The following is a 20006-nucleotide window of genomic DNA, read 5'->3' as shown; positions in this document are numbered from 1 at the left end:
GGCCAGCAGGTCGAGGGAGGGGATTCTGCCCCTCTCCTCTGCTCTGCTGAGACCCCACCTGCAGTCCTGCGTCCAGCTCTGGAGCCCTCAGCAGAAGAAAGACACGGACCTGTTGGAGCGGGTCCAGAGGAGGGCCACAAAAATGATCAGGGGGATGGAACACCTCTCCTGTGAAGAAAGGCTGAGAGAGTTGGGGTTGTTCAGCCTAGAGAAGAGAAGGCTTTGGGGAGACCTTATTGCAGCCTATCAGTGCTTAAAGGGGGCTTCTAAAACAGATGGGGGCAACCTTTTTAGCAGGGCCTGTTGCAACAGGACAAGGGGGAATGGCTTTAAACTAAAGGGGGGTAGATTTAGACTAGATCTAAGGAAGAAATTTTTTCCGCTGAGGGTGGTGAAACACTGGCCCAGGTTGTCCAGAGAGGTGGTGGATGCCCCATCCCTGGAAACCTTCAAGGTCAGGTTGGACGGGGCTCTGAGCAACCTGATCTAGTTGCAGATGTCCCTGCCCACGGCAGGGGGGTTGGACTAGATGACCTTTAGAGGTCCCTTCCAACCCAAGTCTATTCTATGATTCTATGATTCTATACTCCAGATATGAAATCATCTTGTCCTGTGGACACTGAAGAGCTTCTCCAGCCCTCAGTACACTTAACCACCAGGCAATGAGCTCTGAAGGCTCCTGAAACTATTTTCAACAGAAAACGCATACAAATGCACATGCGTATACAGGCACATCCAGGCGCTATGGCTATATTACCCTTTAGAAGCCAATGAGCCATTTGAAAATGATGCAGACTTCAGGATAATGTACATTGAAAAAGACATTATACACTTGGATCCTGGGATGAAGTTATTCTACAGACATGATTAAATCATTTCCTATTGCTGTAACAAGCAGTAATCTTTAGTGGCAGTTGTAGGCAGTGGTTCAGTTTGCAGCAATGAGCTACTTCAAGAGAATGGACGGGACAAACTTGTTAGGAGGCCTCCGAGTCTCCTGTTGCCTTAGTCTAGGCCTAAAATTTAGGGTCTGTAAAAATATGAACAGAATAAAAATACTCCAACAAATTTTCAGACAAGTCATTGCATGAAGAGCAAACCAGCCTTGTTGATGGGTTACAGGAGCTTGCTCTTCTGTAGTACAGCATGTCTCGGTTGTCGTCTTTGCTGCACAATAAAGGTTGCATCCAAAACTATGCCTGGACAGAAACATCTCTGCTATCTGGGGAGATATCATCATGAAATGTGTTTGAATTCGGGAGTTCTGAAATTGCTGAATTTCACTGAACTGGGACTGGCCATGGGATTGAAAAGCTACAGGCAGAGGGACAGACAGACATGGCTCTTGTGTCCGCATGCAGCACAATCCCAGTAGTTCTGTCTCCTTCTAAAGGGGGCTGAAAATTAAAGCTAAACACCCCCAAAAGTCTAAGTTAAACCTTTAAGCTGAAAGATGGACGTACATCCTTACAAAATCACTCGCTCTGGGTACCTTGGTTCTTGTTCATAGAGCTCCCTTCTTACTCATGGAACAGCTCGAAGCGGCAGCGGCTATTCATAGAAGTTGCTTCTACATGAGTCAAACAAGGCAGTCAGGATGCAACAGCCCAGCTGAAGTCAGAGCAAATAAAATGCAAATAATGAAACTAGATTCATGTGGTTCAGCCCTTTTCCTCTGCTATCTTCAGCATCTTTGTGACACCACTGTGATGGCTGATAAGAAAACAGGGGGTCAAAATGTCAAGAAAACAGAGGTTGTTTCCTTTGCATCAAGTACAAAAAGCAACATCTCCCAGCTTTCTCATGGCTTAGCCCAACACGGAGAGTGGTTAAACTTTGCTCAGGTGGGACTGAGAGGTGCTGGCTGCAAGGAGGAGGCATCTGCACAACAGCGTATCACACCCATTAGCATGATTCAAAGCCTGGGACACCTCATTTTTCCCGGATGCTCTGCTTTTCTGCATTGAGCAAAAGACTATGTACCATTTCTTCCACTCCAGGAAACATACGCAAAAACTTGTCAAGAATGGTCAATGCACCAGTTATCCCCGACTTATCTGCTGGGGGTGGAAAACGTCTCTGTGAAAGACCTGCCACCTCTACGAGCAATCCACTGACCATGCAGTTTGCCATGTTCTTGCTATTATGGGGCTCAGTGCCCAGGCTTCGTACTGAGAAACAAGTACCAGGTCACAGACTTGAAATTCAAGCTGCTGAAGTCTGAGGACGCAAACTTGTTGAAAGAGAAACAGTCAGGCTTGGGGAGGGAGGGCTTTTTGAGGCAGTTGATTAGACCAACCGATAAACTGTGAGCTCCCACAAGCAACTGCTAAAGGCTACAAGGGCAAAAAAAAGACGAACTATGTATGACCTCTAAGTCCTGTAAGAAGATGACCAATGCAAGATGAATCTGAGAACTGAAATTCATAATTGTACTAGATAGTAACCATTATGGATACAATAGAAATACTGCTTTTATGGCACTTAATCGTTTCCCTCATCTCTCCCACTGCAAGGTCCCTCTCTGCTCTACTTTTATGTCTCAGATAATTTATCAAATTACAGTAAACTCAGAGCAATTTTTCCCAGTTTCTCCAGTTTCTTTTTTTATTTAGAGTCTTAAAAATGACTTGGCCAGGAACTTGTCATTTTTTTCCAGCTGTGTTGGTTGGTCTACCAAAGATACTGCTTTTTCTCAGTGATATTCAGTGAATTGATCTCCAACACCAGCAGTATCAGACACTGGAGTTTACAGAGGGGCAGTGGGACACATTACAGCTCGAATGACCAAACCACTGACCAAAGGAGAAGTCTTCCCCCATCTTCTGAAGTCTTCAAAACTACCTGGAAACCTCCAGTCCAATCTCACATACAATTTTGGGCTCAGGGTGTATGGTCTAGCTGGGGTTCTGCACACAGGGGCATCCCAAAGCATGGCAGCAATGAAGAGTATAACATTAACAACTGTCAGCATCACCCCTACTTAATTACCCAGATGACCTCCAAATCTGTGTATCTAGAGGCCAAAATTCTTCGTTTTCCTAGGAAACAGAAATCCATTCTGCAAAGAGAACGGGTTTTCCCATGCAAAACCAGACGCAGATCCCACCTCTTCATCAGCACTCTCTCACCTTCCGTTTTCCTTGGGAGGGCCAATTTGCCCTGGCTGACACACACAGATCCACAAACACGCCGGGTACAAGGTGCTGATACACTCACAGGCACGGAAAGCTAAAACCCCCAAAGCCTAAAGGTGCATTTTAGGGTGCTTCTCCCAGCAAGGAAGCTGGAGTTTTCTTATGTTCTATTTTTAAATATTTGAGTATCACGTAAGTACTACAATTGTGCATAAATACATATATAGGGGAAAAAAATCTATAAACTATTGGCCCTAATCCTTAAATCTCAGCAAATTAGCTCTTGACTTAAGGAGATCACCTCTGAGCACATCTTGGGCCAAATTATTTTCTCTTGGTCATCTGCATGGTGGAGCATATCCATTCTGGCATCTACCTTCGGTTTCTGAATTAACAGTCTGTATATTGCTTCTTATATAGTCTGTGAAACCTTTTTAGGGCAATTTAGGGATTAAGTTCCAGCTTTAGGAACGAGTTAGTCATTGTCCCCAGCCCTGAGCTCACTGAGAGCTGTGAGGTGTCCTCTGGCAGGTGAGAAGTCACGAGCCAGGAGGCAACGCCATTCAAGGCTCCGCTTCCCACTGTTATCTTTGCAGAAAACGTTCAGATGGCTTTTACTGGCTACAGAAGGAAACCCGGCAGGATTCAGTTCTACTATTTATTACCTGAAGCAAGTCATTCCTTTGTGTTTCTTGCTAATAATGTTTATAAACCTTTATTGTGAAGCCAAAGAGGGCAAAGTAGAGCGAACAACTATAGCATCTGTGGCAGAAAAAAAAAATCCCGAAACTCCAACCCCCCTTTTCTTTTTAACTGGGATTGGTATTGACCTGTTAAGGAGAAATGTGCTTACTGGCAAGGTATTGGCCTTTTCCAGAAAAATGGTGCCACAGCCTTTCAATTCTTGAAATTTGCCTTGTCACAAATATTAACAAATGGGTACATTTTTTACTAAGAAATACTGATTTCTTAACAACAGCTGTAAAGCAGCCAAAAACCCTTGGAAGAAAAACAGTGACTGCATTTTAAGCTAAAAGAAGTAACTAAATAACAATCACTTTTCCCAAATAAACCAGGAACTGAAGGATTCATAGTAAGATCAGCTCCCCTGGCCCGTATATCTTTTTACCCATTTCCGATAATATTTCAAAAGCCACCCTTGACTTAACAAGGTGGTAAATACAGAGGCCAATTCATATTCATATTCACATTCATATTCAATATTTTCACCAATGCCTATCTAAAGCATTACACAACTTGTATTACGTACCCACCACTTCTGGGCACTTGAGAAGAGAGTGAGCTTAAGAAAACATTTTCAAAAGTGAACGACTTCTCATTCTGGGAGGCAGCTGAAAATTTGATTTCCCCCTTTCTCGTATTGCATGTGGGTATGGGTGTGTTTCTGAGCTTCATCTCTTCCGTCTTTGAGGTTCGATTTCTTATTTGCAGTTGTTGTGGCAAAGAAGCACTAAAGAAATGACTTTGACACTGCATTTGCAAGGCCTGAGGTCTGTGGTCATTCTCATCTCTAGCAAGAGACCTTTGCAAATTCAGTATTATCCTTTTCTCTGTCAGGTGCACATTTTCATGGGCCTTCAGGGGCACTTCAAGGGGCACTAGCCAGGCTGCTATCATTTTCCCTCATTTTGGTCTGCAACACCAGTGTGGGGCCGAAAGGACACAATGGGATGGGAGAAGCCCTGTGCGCCCCAGTGAAGGGCTACACACCTAGGAAGAAATGGATCCCTTCGTGCTGCCCGTATCAGCTCTCATGGGTCAGGAAGGGTTTATAATTAAAATACTTTAACACAGCAGTAGCTGCAATGCCGAAGGGCCAGTAGTGACGTTAAATCTGGCAGCGACTTCAGCAAGTCTACAGTTCCCCAAAGCACAAACTGGATCTGATTTTAGTTTTGCTTTTCGATAGAAAGAAAGAGCCAAATGCAAGGTCTGAACACTGACCCTAGATGTCCAAAACCTTCTGGGGGAGCTGGAACAGGGGGTGCCTTCAGGACCCTACTGCTTCCAGTGGAAAGCCAGGATTTGGGCTTGAAGATTTGCCTCGGAGAGGACTTTTGTTTATGGGATGCATTCATTTATCCATCCTCAACAGGGTTCTACCCCTCAGCCCCGCCGGGATGGATGCGAGCCCCCACCAACCGGACTTGAACAGACTCGGGGAGGTGCCATCTCCTCTGAACTACAGTCTGTTCAAGTACCAGCGGTTTGTGTTTTCCTGTCTCTAGGCTGTCACGCTGCAGATGACCTAAATTATCTCTCTCTATTTTTTCTTTTCTCCAGATGGTGAGGTCTGATACAGCCAGGTGTGTCTGAGCAGCCGATTGCCCCGGCACAGGGCACGTGCCCTCAGCCACGAACAGAGGATCCTCTTTTCATCCTTCACCATCGGTGCTGCCGACACAGAGGGGGCGCAGGGTCTGTCCCTCTGTGCCACACCCCCCCCGATCAGTAAATCCAAGAGACGATAACCAGGTAACGCTGCAGTTGTTAAAATTGCATCAGCACATTATCTGTTGGTATTTTCCGTCATGGAGGAGTTGGTGAGCTGCTCCAGGGCAGAAGCCCACAATAAACAAAATGCCAGGCTTAACGTGACTATCCCCAAAAAAGTATCTTCTATAAATAAATGCAGAGCACAGGGAAAAAAAATGTCCATGCACCCTGTTAAACAGAGCAATTAAAATGAATTCCTAATTGGAAACTTATGAAAACAGCAATTGGGGAGATCCTCCTGGTCAGGCAGAGACAGGGAGGTTTGAAACGGCACGTACAAAACCTTCCCTCGCTGGCAAGGAAAAGGGTTGTACAAGTTCTCCGTAAACATCTTTATCTGCAGTCATTAGCTGGCAATCCTACACATTACATGAGTTCTCCCCGTCATTTCACAATGGGTTTTTTTCTGGTTTCTAAGAACTGTTTTCGAGGACTGCCATTCAGCATATGAGAAAAATGTGTGAACATGATGCACAGTCAGTTCTTTTTTGTTTTGGACATTGCCCCATTACAGAAATACAAACTATCACGTCACCATGTACCCTACTTTTCTCTAACGCTTTCCATCCAATACCTATAAGCGCATTGCAAACACGAGTGATTTTACTGTGATTTCAAAGATCCCTGCCCAGAGGGAATTGCAGTTTCTGTACTGAACATAAGGAAAAGACGATTGAAGGAGTCGTGTGAGGAGAGTAAGAGGCATCTTGCTTAATGCCCAGTACGATGCCTTATAAAACGACAATCCTGTCTCTATCTAGTAGTTTGAGTTAATCTCTTCCAGACAAATAAAACAGACTAAGGAAAGAAAACAGGGCAGAGGAGAAGGTACGAAAAAAGATGGAACAAAGATGCCATTTTAAATCACTGGCCCCAACCCGGCATGTAACCATTTTCTACGGCAAGGAGCATGTCAGGCAAATTCCTCATCGACTGGCACTTTCTGCAGCTCCACGAAAGCCAAAGGCTGTGGATTTTGCAGCTCTTTAAAGTGCAGGGGGAAATCCCCACCAGTGCTGCTCCAAACCCCTGAGCGGTGCAGGAATTGCCGCTCAACACGCAGTGACCGACCAGCGAAGGGACGGAAGCACAGATTGGACTTTCAGGCCCGACTTTGAGATCTAGCTGCCAAACGGCACTGCAAAGAAAGGCCTCTGGAGATTTCTCATACTTTTTTTGGCTTATTCTTCTGGTGTATTCGTCTTAACAGAAATCAGCTGTTCTCCTTCTCACTTATACAGTATTTGCAGAAGAGACTTTAGCATCTGGCCTGGCTATTATTAAAAGATGAGAACATCCTGCTCTGTTAGGAGAACACCACTACTGGCAATAAAAGGACAAAGATCCTTCGCATCCAGGTTTCCTGAGATCTGTCTGGATTATTTGGGGTTTTTTTCCCTTCTGCCACAGCCTTTCCTTCTTATTTCCTGACGTTTGCTAACCGGCCTCGCACACCCCAGAGCAAGGATTAAAATTGTGCTTTCCTGGGAGAAGCTATCTCACAGCATTTGGATGCAGCAGCAGCATTTTCAGCTACTAAGGACTTCTTTTTCCAGCTGCGGAAATGAAAAAGTAAACAAGCTGGGGGGTGAGGGGCTGCCTTGGTGTTTAGGCTCCGACTTTATTTTTAATAGTGCTCTAAAGTCCTGGCCTAGAAGAATACAAATGAAGGGGTGGAAAGGAGAGGTCACTAAGCACTGGACTCCTATAGATGTGCAACGAGGTTTTAAATCCTTACTGTACCCTGTGTGCCCAAACCCAGAGACAGGGAAAAACCCAATCCCAAACCCAGAGGCTGGGGGAAAAGTCATCAATCGCACTTTGGGAGGCTGGGGGTGGACGTTAGGAGAAGCGCGGGGACAGGATGCTCTGCTGAAGCCCCGGTGGCTCCAACTCCACACTTGGAAGGTTTCAAGACTCGCCGGACACAGCCACGCTGAGCGGATCTGGTGGCGGCGGTCCTGCATCGAGCCTCCCTTGGACCAGGAGACCCACGGAGACACCTTCCGACCAGCATTTCGGTGACCATTCATTGATAACGCCCACATTTACAGGTTGAAAAATGCTGGCGTCCAAAAACATGGGACTATTAATAGAGGGACTTCAGCTGATCTCTACTGGCGTAATCATCATCTGAATTTGGCCTCACGGTGAACATTAATCACTGGCAAGTTGCTGCGGCGTATCAACTTTAACATGGGCTGTTTGCTTTTCTCTAAGTGTTGGGACATCCCGCAAGCTCCAGCTGCTCATCCCGAGCGAGCTGCCCGGAGGGAGCGGCCAAGGGTTGCCTCCACGGATTGCAGCGATCTCTGCTTTTCTTCCTGCCCCACCGCAAATCCCGAGTAAATCTGTTGAGACAGCACAACTTGGCCTTAACTCCGCATTGTTTTTTGACCAGATCAGCAGTCTGGAAACTGGGTCAATTTTTCTAAACATGTGGTTTAGAAATGTGCTGTTTCAAAGGACGCTATCCAATGGTGTGAGACCAAACATTGGATTTGTAGTAAAAAGAGCTAAACAACAACAACAACAAAAAGTTCAAAGCTCTCTATAAACACTTAGTCCATGGGACACCCTGACAAAGCAGGGAAACAGTAAATTCCCTGTTCTATATTTAGGGAAACTGAGGCATAAAAAGAGGAGTCCAAAGCTGCCTGGAGAATCACAGACGACGCTGAAATTTCTCAGCTACAGAACAAAAGCTAATTTGTCTCATCTTTACAAGTTCTTACAAACATAATTATAGGGATTTTATTTTATTCTCTTACCCAAACTGCAGCAGGGAAATTCAAGTCCACTTGTTATTTAGGTAACACAGTCGACATTAGAAACACAGGTTGCATCTACCTTAAGTAATATACGCAATTAAACTGCATGAAAGTAGCAGGGCAGGCCTGAGAACTTCAATTTTAAATTATGTCATAGGTCCCAAGTTACTTTGTTTGCACTGCATCAGATCACCAGATGCTTTTGGAAGTTTAGGCTTTGTTCTCTTTATATCTCAAAGCCTTATCTGTTACTGGGGCCAACAGCTTCCTATTCCCAGAGGGGTAGATGCCGACGTCCCCCCCTCCAAGGCCATGTAAGTACCACAAAGAGGCCCCATGGGAACAGCTCCATACATCCCAGACTGACATTGCACCAGGGAAAAGATTATAATTACAGAAGGCCAAAGACAGCCCTTTTGAATGCTAAATATTTAATTTTTTGCTTTAAGCTCATGCTAAAACTTTTCTTCAAGATGTTGAGTAGAAATGCCCAACCTTCTCCCAGTATTTTATCCGTCACAGTCATCCCCATCACCTACCCAAAGATTATGGGTTTCTAGTGGATTTGCTTATAATTTTAACCCGTCCAACAAATATTTCTGGCGAATAATGCTCTTGGGCTGTTCTCTGCAAGCATTCAGCCAAGTGGTGAGTGCCTGAGCTGCAAAGCTCATCACCCACACCGCACCATGCCCTCTCCTACCCAAATATATGATCTAGTGTGACCCTCCCAAGTGCTGCAGAGCACTGCTGTGGCTTATGCAGAGCATTGGCCATCCGCAAGCCATCGCCCAGGGGAGGGATTTCACCCCAAAATACCGATTCATTTCCTCCTGACCACGCAGAAGGTAACTAGACGGTACATGTCAATCCTTGGATATATAACTGAGGTTACTTCCTCCTTTTCCCCAGTAAACAGCTTGACGAATTTTTTATTTGGTGTCAGCACAGGGCTTGGTGCTGAACCATAAAGTCAGACCCTGCTCCTTCTCTCCCCCACCCCTCCCCAAGAGCTTGTTTTAGGCACAAAAAAGGCTGATTTAGGCCTGTGGCTGCCAACACATGGCTGCTCTGAGCCCCTCCGGTGTTGCTCACTGCCACAGGAAATTAAAAAGTTAAAACCGAGGCCAACAGGGAGAGGCAGTGTGAGATGCTGCCCGCTGTATGCACGCTGCATGGGACCGGCCTGACTCCAGTGATCCAGAGTTGATGTTCAACCCTCACGACCCAAAAGCAAGAAGCTATTTACTGACACCAAAAGATGGGGAAGACAACGGTCACCACCCCTTGTAGGAAGCGTCTTTAAATCTTATGTCCTAAAAGTACTTTGAGTTTGATCTCCCCCCACCGCTCCACATGTCTCCGTATCGGGCAGTCCTCCACGCTGACCAGTGGTGGTCATTTTGCCTTGAGAGTGGTTGGTTTCTGGCTAAGGCAAGAGAACGAGAGTCACCTTCTCAAGCTGCAAAAGGGTAAATGACTCAAAAAAATCAAAAGCAACACGCTCAGCATGATGTATGATGGGAATTGCTGTACTGGATTTGAGTGATGGTTTGGCTCTTCCAACCCTTGTGCTGACCATGTCTGCCGTAGATATCCCAGAGAAATGTGCCAGAAACCAACAAAAGATGGAGGGATCACTGTAGCTCCTCAATAACCTGCCTATGTGAGAATTTAATCCTGTCAAACCTCTTTATTCAGATTGGTTTTAGCTGAATATGTGTTTTCTGTACAGTCACGCAAGCAGTTTTTAGCTTAGGCAACAACCTGTAGCAAATAGCTCCTAGCCCGACCCACAGAGCCGTGGGATAATTTGGAGGGGACCGTGGGAGGTCTCCAGCCCAACCTTCTGCTCAGGCAGCCTCAGCTCCAGGGTCAGACTAGGTTGCTCCATGCTTTACCTAGTTGGGTCCTGTAAACCTCCAAGAACAGAGGTGGCACAACCTCCCTAGGCCCCTGTTCTACCACTTGACCATACAAATGGTGAAAAATTGTTTATTTCCCTTTATGAGCAACTGGATTAAGTGACGATGAAAGCAAGAATATAATGAACGTCTCTCTGTGCTCTGACTAGCTGAGATGGGTTAACCTGTCTACCAGAGGGCAGCAGAAAGTCTTAGCACTAATGTTGGTAGCATAAGTCCCCCCAAAATGATTTATATAGCAATTACACCACAAAGCATTGATTGGTTTGCTTGGTTCCTCACTCTCGGATAAAGCTTCCCTAAAATCAGGACTCAGATTATGGGCTGGAATGAAAGTACCCTTGAAAACCCCCAAACATTATCTCAGTCTTCAACCACCACACAAGAAATGTGTAGGTCCATGGTAAAGCCAACAGAGCTCACAAAATCAGTATTAGTGACATTTAAACTTCAGAGTTAAAGGTTTCTTGAAATGATCAGAACCTCATGCCTCTCTCTCTGCTACTATTTCTCTTTTGCAGACTCAAGAAATAGCTAAAAAGGATAAGAACTTACTATGAAACCGGGCACAAGCTTGCAAACAACTCCTGTCCTCTCCTCTCCTCCTGCAGGCAGCCTTGGGTGAACTTAACCTCACCTTCATTAGCTGCATCTCCTCCTACCCCTGACACTAGGCTGGAGGAAAAATAGCCTCCTCCCCCAGCCTCCTCCCTATCCATATATCTTTTGCTGCTTGGAAACTATTCTTGCCTCAGGCCATGCAAATCACAAGATTATCTGTAACTGCATTCCTCAGGTCTGACCAGGAAGAGGTGGGGATAGCGCAACCCCCATCCTGGAAAAGCGCCATAAAGCCCAATCCCTGCCCACCCCCCCCACCCCCCACCCCGGTTTGGAAATCTATCCCAGCTTTTCCTATGCTTCAAGCTCTGCCCACAGCGCCGTAGCACCAGCATGTCCTGGCTAATGTCAGTTGTTAGGTTTCAGAGTTAACGATCTAGCAAGATGAAGAGCAGTTTGCACTCCTCTAAGAAACACAGGTTTTGATAGTTTGCAGACTCAGGAAAAGAAGCAACATTTGAGGTCAGATTTAGAAGGTGTCCTTTACCACCTATAGGCCTGGAAACTTGCTTTTTATATTTAATTGAAAGCTTAAGCGCTGCAGAAATGGATGGGCACACCACAGAAGGGCCGGTACTGTGTCCTACCGTGTACTTTACGCTGCCTGGTGCTAAGAGGAGACAGTGGAAGAAAAAGAAGCATAGAAGAACATTAACAAAAAAAAGCCGTTTTATTGAAAATGAAATTCAAACTTCAAATTAATATTACAATCATGAGAAAATGCCAAACAATTCAATTTACAGTTGCAACATACAATACAAATAGTCCCTTTGAAGTTGAAGTAAACTGATCCACAATCATCAGCTGTGGCACAAAGCAGAGTGTGTTTGTACAATATGTGCATGAAAAGCAAATCTCGGGTGACAGCACTTGAAAAAATAAAAAATTAAAGCTTGTATTTACACAAAATGCTACAAATATTTTGTTCCAGCGGAAATTCAAGACTGGTAAAGCATATTTAACAACAAAAAAAAAAATGGAATGTCACTCATATTACCTAAAACAAAAGTTACTGTAAAAGTATGGTTTTGGCTGATATACTTAAAAGTACTGCATTAAAAAAAAAAAAGCAAAGAGTTATCTGTAAACATGGAAGTAAACAAACATCTAAAAAAGTTCTCAGAAAATGTTAAAATGAAATGCATTCTATTTAAAAACAACAAGAAATTCAGGGGTTCAGAGAATGGGGCTTTTTTAAGCTCATGGCTGATCCAGGTTTTAATTATTGCTTTTGCTCATGGCTTGCTGGCCGCGTGCAGCCTGGCGCGGGGCTGAGCTTTGCTTTGCTAAGTGTGAAAGTGCAAAAGTTTCCCCACTCGAGATGGTACCTGTGGAAACCAGTAAGTCTTTGCTCAGGGAACTGCTGGCAAAAAAGTTCGAGGCTAAGAAGGACACAGCAGCTGGTCTTTTAAAAGAAACGATAAACGCCACGTGAATGATGCTGCGGGTTAAATAATTTGCTTTACTCATCCGTCCCGACCCGCTGACCCCGATCTGGTTACCCTTAGGAGGAAGGAGAGGAGGATTTAATCCTCCGTTTGGCAAAAGGGACATCGTGCCTGTTGTGCTGGAAGTAAATCTTTGGTAGGATAAGAGAGGTGGAAAGTAAAAAAAGGCCATTTTTTTTTATCTTTACATCTGTGACCGGTGCCAAAGATTGCCACTCACCGAAGGGAAGGGGTGTCGTACCTTTGAGAAAACTCCTTTCTGTCGATGCTAAGCACCTCGCAAAACGTCAAATAATCTGATATGATTTACTACATAGCGCTGGTTGGGGTTTTTTTTTTTCTGGTCTGAAATCCTGATTCAAGAGCATTTCCAAGGGAACTCGAAAGCATTTTCCAAAAGCTTTGATGAGCATCTCTGCCTCAGCCTGTACAACTCCCTCCGTGACCAGCCTGGCGTACCGGGAGAGATTTTCCAAAGGCACCAGGAGGGTTCAGGAGCACGGGAGTCTACTGAAAGTCAAGGGGCTGGTGCTCCTCCATCCGTAGGTACTTAGAAAATCCTTTCCTTCCTATCTCAAGCAGGCAGAGCCAGACGCCTGCCCGCACGGCCAGGGAAGCCGAGGACACGGACCGGGCACGTGCGCCTCGACGGGGTGGAGAAAACGTTTTCAACGTCTGTCCCTAATGGTCCAGTTGAAAAACCGCGGGGACACAAACAGAGTCCTGTCGGTACTGAGCAAAACAAAAGTCTGGTCTGTGCTGGATTTATCCAGAAACAAAAACCAAGTGCTTGAATTTTACAACAAAGTCTTAAAAAAAAAAAAAAAAAAAAAAAAAATCTGGGTTGCTGCCTGCAGCCACTCTTAACAACATTTCAACACAAAAGCACCCTAAAAATTACTTAATATGCATACAGTAAACCTTAAAAAGCCCTTCTCAGCAATAACAAATAATGTACAAATATAGTACCTTTTATTAAATAGGAAACAGCTTGCACTGGCAGTACATCTTTTTCTCTTGCTTACTAAACAAAAAACAAAACTGAAATGTGTAACCAGACACTGGCTTTTTAAGTGCTGCTGAGACTAACAAACGTATTTTACAGTTACAAATAAATGGACAGTGGTATGCTTCAAGCTACCACAAACCAACAATAAATAGAATCAATTACAGCTTCCATCTTTGAAGGAAAACTAAGTATTAGAAGAAAAAAAAAGTGTCTTACTTATACTTTAAGCATACCTTTAGAAGGCAAAGACTTTATTTCGGTTTTTTTTTTTAAGAGCGCGTCATCACGCAAATCGGAGGGATGTAGCATGCTAATGTCAACTCGTTTAACAGCTTCGCTATTAACGAGCGGTGACGGTGTTGTCCGGCTCTGTATGGCTATGCCCACCGTTGAGTTATTGCGATACTTTGGAGGTAGCCAAAGTACAGCCAAGGAGCGGCGCGGTGGCCGGCAGCCCCCCGAGGAGGCTGCGGACGGCGATGGCTAAGGCAGGGGAAGGAGGGAGCGCCGGCAAACTCCATCAGCACGTGATGAACATCCCGCTAAACCAGGCTTAACATCACCTGCCTGGGGATGGCACGGGGAGGGTGGTTCAGCTCCCACCACATCCAGCCGATGCCGTGTCGCCTTCCCGTTTGCCACAGGAGCCCCGGGCTGGGCGAAATTTGGGCCCCTGCGCTGGGTAGTTTGGCGGCAGACAGGTTGGTTAAGGGTTTTGGGTGCAATTTGCTCTCCCTCTATCGCGCCTGGGAGCCCCGGGGTGGCTTTTAAGGTGACTTTTTATCTTCAGCATTTCCAGAGGCGAGTATCGCTGCCCTTGGGCTTGTCTCTCTAACACGGCAACAGCCACATCGGCTTCAAAGTCAACACAGCATCCTTACGGCTCTAGCATTTAATGCTATCGGGCGGTGATTCGCTACCAGGCAGTTTCTGTCTCAAGTTTTGAACCTTTTTATTCCATCGAGTGGGCTGAAATTGCAAGGGGAGGGGAAAAAGTTTCACCAATTCTCCCTTACTCCCATTTCTGAGATATTTAACAATTCATTATTTGTAAAATATGGGCTTTGAAACGATTCAGATTTTTCTTTGGGAAAAAAAACCACCCTGTCGAAATAGAACATTTTAAATATGAATATTTTCAAATTTTGAAGTTCTGAGAAAAATCCTGGGAGAAGAAGAAATTAGGGGAAGGGTGGAAAATATTTCATCCTTCCTACCATTTTTCCAGTGTCTCCACAACTACTGATTAAAAGGCAAGACTGTGTTGAAGGCAACCAGACAGGTAATAAAAATATTTTAAACACAATATTTCCTTCATAAGTTATATAAAAAGATCCTACATCCAAAATCATTTGATGTGGATGTATTTGGGTTGGGTTTGTCGTTTTTAAGTCACATTGTAAACTGGTTCACACTGGAACTGCTTTTCAGAGTTGGGTAAAGGTTGAGGTTTACACCATTGCAGAAATGTAATAAGTAAAAAAAAAAAAAAAAACAAACCACTTTTAGAGACCGAAGTCAATATATCATTACATTAAGAAACGTTTCAAGGGTCCAAATGTCATTAAATAATTATAAATATTCTTTTAAAGTTATATGATGATTCATGTTAGCAAACAACCTCAAATTTTACACATTTATAATTTAAAAAAAAATAAAAAAGAACATAGCCGAACACAAATACTATGTATACCATTTTGGCTCTAGTAATATATATTGCCATTTTCATTTTTTGCATAAGTAATAACATTTTGTTTTTTGTTTTTAAAGGTTTTGGTTGTTATTTTTGGTTTTTGGCTAATCGAAGGCAAAATGAACGGATACAAAAGCAAAAAGGAAACCCCAGGGTTGTCTAGCCTAACTTGAAGACTCGTTCTCTTTAAGTACCCAAAAACAAACCAAAAAAGCAATGAACACAGAGAAGTTCCAACCGTTAGCTGCAGCAAGGCTCGGACAGAGGTTTTTGGGACAGCTGTTTTCATCTGAATGTATCATGGCAAAATGGAAGCAACTCGACCTTTGCTTTCCTTTTTATGTGCACCAATACAAGCCAGTTGAATTGCACTACGGGTGTGAAGAGGGTCCCATATGTTGTATGATTGCAACTGTATCTGGAGTTCATGGTTAGGGGTTTTTTTTATTAAAAAATAAAAGGGAATGCAGCCTTTGCCTTGCATCACCATGTTTCTCCTGATAGCTGGGGAGTCCATTCTCTCCTCATTGGCAAAAGAACTCACTAGTTATTACAACACTCTAGACCAAAAGAGAAAAAAAAAAGGTGGGGGTGATTTTTTTTGTGTGTGTAAAAAGTACATTTTAAATATAAAACAAGGTAAAATGGTTCCAAGGGAAAAAAAAAAAAATATGTGCTTTGATCCACATAATCTGAAACATGGGTTGTGGTGTGTTGGTAACTCTTGTGTTATTTATGGCCATTATCATCCCATCTACACAGTTGCACATATCGGTAAAATCTATTTAAAAAAAAAAAAAAAAACACAAAAAACAGGCACTTCGTAGTTGGTCGACCGTTTGTTTGGTTTTTTTTTTTTTTTTTTTTTTTTGGCTCGCGGAGGTCGGGCCGGCTACAGAAGAAATCTCAGTACGGCCTCCAAACGGACTCATCCATTCTGCCACTAGAATTCAAGACGGTTGGGGAGCTGCTGTGGCTGCCATCCGCCTCCACCCCGTCACTCTGGTTGGGCAAGTTAGGGTTTAACAGCGTGCTGCCGTTGGACGTGGTGGTGCATGGAGGAAGCATCCTGGAGGGGGAGCGGTCCCCTCCCGGCACCATGGGGAACTGGTATGATCCTGACGAAGTGCCATAGTAGAGATATGGAGTGCTGCTGGTCTGGAAAGGTCCACTTTGGTTTTGGGAAGAGCCGGGGTAGGGTGGTGGTAGGTAGGTGTGGTAGTGAGTGGTTGCGGACATACCCAGTGACATGCCTGAGGTGACTGGCGGTGTATAGGTAAAGGTGGCTGGATAGTGCATTCGTGGGTTGGAGAAGCGGCTCTCAGTGAGGGATGAAATGCTTGTGAACTGCCTGGGATCTGAAAATGGGCCCAGCTCTGAAGCACCTAAAAAATTATAACAAAAGACGGGGGAAAACAATTCTGTAAATACCATTTTTTGTAGCAAGTGATGATAGAATTTTATTTTTCTAAGAAAACCCACTTCTTTTGGCCCCCAAGAGAACAGCAGATCATATCAAATAATACATTGCAAGGAACAGAAGCATACACCTGTCTTCTACAAGCGCTGGGCCAAACTCATCCCTGGTCTAACTCCACCGATGCCAATGGAGGGAGCAGCATTGCCAACCTGAAGCGTTCAAAGGTCGTAAGTCAGGCCGGAAAAAAAAAACCCCATCTCAACAATCAAGAGATTGAAAAAGAGCCAAAAAGAGAAAGGTGGATTTGAAGTTGATTTGCCTTCTGGTTTCTGAGCTTTAAGGGTTACGTGTCTCTGGGTTTTTGCTATAGCCTTTTGAGAAACTCAGGTCTGGTTGCACATGAAAGCTGAGATTCCCACCTCAGCACATGCCGTAGGGAGCTGGTGTTTCGAGAAAAGCAGAAATTACCGTGCAACTTGTAATAAAACTACAAGAGTTGGCAACACCGAGTTAGTTGCACCACTGACACCAGGGGAGTTACACTGGGGGTGACCAAGCCCCACTTCTTGCCTTAAATCAATTTATTTAGGTGACGATCTGCTCAGCTCCTTCCTATGGCCGAAAAATATTATTTGCTGCATCCGAAGGATGGGCAAAGCCACTGAGCTGATAGCAAAGATGCAAATTTTACTTTTCAGTGCAGTCGATGGAAAATTACAAGCCCAACACTCTTCTTGCCATTGAAAGAAGTTGTTTTCCTACGTAGTCCGTGCAGTCTGGTTCAAAAAAAGACCGCACAGTTTATGGCTACTGTGAACGTCTGGATGGTAACGCTGTGAATTGGAGTCTAACGCAAAACAGGGATGGGTAAACTCATTTTGCCTAATTTCTAATCCCACATCAAAAGCCCAAAGTTTTGGAGCAGAACTGGAAAGCAAACGTTAGTAGCTTGGTGATCTGCTTAGGAGACTGTGGGATGGACAGGAGCAGAAGAAAAAGATGGTGAAAGCTTGCATTGAGAGCCAGAAAAGTGGAAAACAAAAAGGGTGTGGGAAAAGGGACGGGGCGGGAAAGAAAAAGCCTAATGAAGAAGTACAGTGCAAGAGGGAGGGAAATGCATCGGCCAGTATGCAGTAGATACATACAGACATTTTTAGAGAGAGAGAGCTGGAAAGAGCAGGGTATAAATAAAGCGGAAAAATCATGAAATCAAATGGGCTCTCCCTGCACTTCCCAGCCGACACTTCTACAGCTTTACAGTCCTCTAGATCCAAGGGTTCACCCATCTCTTTGCCAACCTACCCAATCTGATTTACCTAAAAGGACAATATGGCATCTTCTAGATGCCAGACTGACATGCTAAACACTGAAACACCCTGTGTATCCTCAACGTAAGATGCAGCAATGCTTTTCCTTGTAGATGGGCTTTGGATCTGACCTGCCGACACTGCTGTGTAGAAGCAAGGTCCCTCCAGCCCTTCTGCCCTTGGCCCCCTGTAGCACCCACAATGGTGGTTGCTACCATAAGCCACAGACTCAACAGACCCTGCCACCTTGTGTGGCACAGTTTGTGATTTAGATCACTATTCTCTCCTGTTCTACCAGCTCATTTAACCCACGCCTTCAATATAGAATCAGACAATACCTAAAAGCGGCAGGGGGGCAGAGCTCAGGCACAGCTTGGGTTCAGGCTGGAGGACCTGGGCCACAGCCAGCCAAGTGTCCAACTCACACAACCTGAAACCCGGAGATTATAATCCGCTGCCTCAAAAGATATTGAGTACAGAGCTTTAAATGGGCAGTAAAAGCCCATTTTTAACTCTGATGACAATGTGATTACTATTATCTTTATCTGGAACCGAATCAGTGACCTACGGGTGAATGGGTCTGTCTCCATCATCAACCCCTCCAACCACAGCACCGTGGAATGTAATATAACTTGTACCTTTACAGCAAACACTCTACTACTTGATGCAACTTCTTTCGTTCCCAACTGCAAACAATAGCCAGAGGCGATACCACCCAGATTCAAAGCTGTAATTTTGGAACACTATCCTTTATATTGTGAACAGGTCTGATACGTATCTGGAAGTATAAGGTTAGAACATAATTTCCCCAGCTGCTCAAAATACCGAGTTTCAATCTGCTACCGCTTATACTCCTTTTTTGTTTTTTTCATTGTTATTGCAACTCTCCCAACACGAACAGAGCTGCTCTTAGTTTACCCTGATAGAAGCTAAACAAGACTCTTATAATCAAAGGGAGAATTGGTACGAGTGTAAGGGTGTACAAGAACATCGGCATTTTTGGTTTCTTTGCAACCAATGCCTTTTTTTTTCTTTAATAACAAACTTTCCACACAGTTTCACACATTAAAAGGCAATCTCCCTTTCAGGGCTAGATCCAAATATTATCTGTATGGGTGCTGCCGAGAGATCATGTATGTGTCGAATGACTGGGAATGTGCACACCACACGTAGGCATTTCTAATGTGGGGCTACAGACCTCCTTACATACCCTAGTAAATCCACACTTGTTTGTTTTTACTGTTGCTTGTAAAGTACAATCCTATTTACCCAAAGGCCAAATAACCATAACCCTTTCTTATCTCACTCATGGCTGTGTCTGCATGGCTCCTGCACAAGCACTTCTCCAACCCTCCTTTTGCCCAAATACCTTTTGCTGTCTCCCTAACTCCCTGCACTAGGTTGCAATTTGTTCCCAGCCTTCTGTATCTCCATTGTGCAAAGGTATTTTTGGAGATCAGAAACAGTTTTCTGTCATGCCTCTTTTCTAAGCGAGTCCAGAAACCTTTTAAAAAATCGCCTCTAAAATTCAGCTTCTTGCCATCCTCACCGCTATGCAATCTTACTGATGCATTTTGACCCCCTTCCTCCTACTCTCTCTGTGCTACCTCCTTGTGTTAAGGTTGATTTTGGTTCTAACTTGCACACACCAGATGCATATTCATCTATGTATGTTTAGCTCTTTGCTGGACTGGGAAGCTAAATAGCTCTTCTGGGTATGGCACTCATCTTTGTATATCTAGTTGTGCACAAATAGCGATGTCGATCAGCAATATAGTAACATGACAGTGCAAGTAAATAATTTATTTATTCATCTCCCCAGCAGGATTAAAGATTTATGCTAATTTTTCCTCCGTCAGAGTGAGAAAACGATTTGCATCTGTGAATTCCCACTCTCGTGATAGCTTGTATTAAATGGGTGAAGCACAGATCCTCCACCCTACATTGTGGCCACATGATTGCGAAACCACACTTCTGTAAAGAGAAGAGACTTTATTTTGTGCCGCCAGAAAGAGAAACACAGCAACAAGCACAGCAAGTGATCTTCTTTCGCCACGCAGTCTGATCATCTCACCGTGCTTGACAATACCCCCCCAAAAAAGTATATTTAAAAAAAAAAACACCTTTACATCTGAAGGAGCCCAGGTTAAACTGTTTT

General features: G+C 44.3%; 1 protein-coding gene across 7 annotated transcripts in view; it reads right to left on the bottom strand.

The window, feature by feature from the left end:
• RUNX2 (RUNX family transcription factor 2) overlaps positions 1–20006 on the bottom strand; it is a 228634-nt gene that overhangs the window by 60509 nt on the left and 148119 nt on the right. For 6 of the 7 annotated variants that reach the window (XM_076332625.1, XM_076332627.1, XM_076332628.1 and 3 more), the window contains one exon: positions 15999–16506. The exons of the other annotated variant lie outside the window; for it this stretch is intronic. In XM_076332625.1, the coding sequence (XP_076188740.1) occupies positions 16028–16506 (479 nt within the window). In that variant the 3' untranslated portion in view covers positions 15999–16027. Of the gene's footprint in view, positions 1–15998; positions 16507–20006 lie in introns of those variants that run through there. 7 annotated transcript variants of the gene reach the window in all.

Source organism: Aptenodytes patagonicus, chromosome 3, assembly GCF_965638725.1.
Source record: "Aptenodytes patagonicus chromosome 3, bAptPat1.pri.cur, whole genome shotgun sequence".
NCBI classification, from domain to species: Eukaryota; Metazoa; Chordata; class Aves; order Sphenisciformes; family Spheniscidae; genus Aptenodytes; species Aptenodytes patagonicus.
The sequence above is the reverse complement of the archived record's forward strand: the minus strand, read 5'-3'. Positions and strand labels throughout refer to the sequence as shown.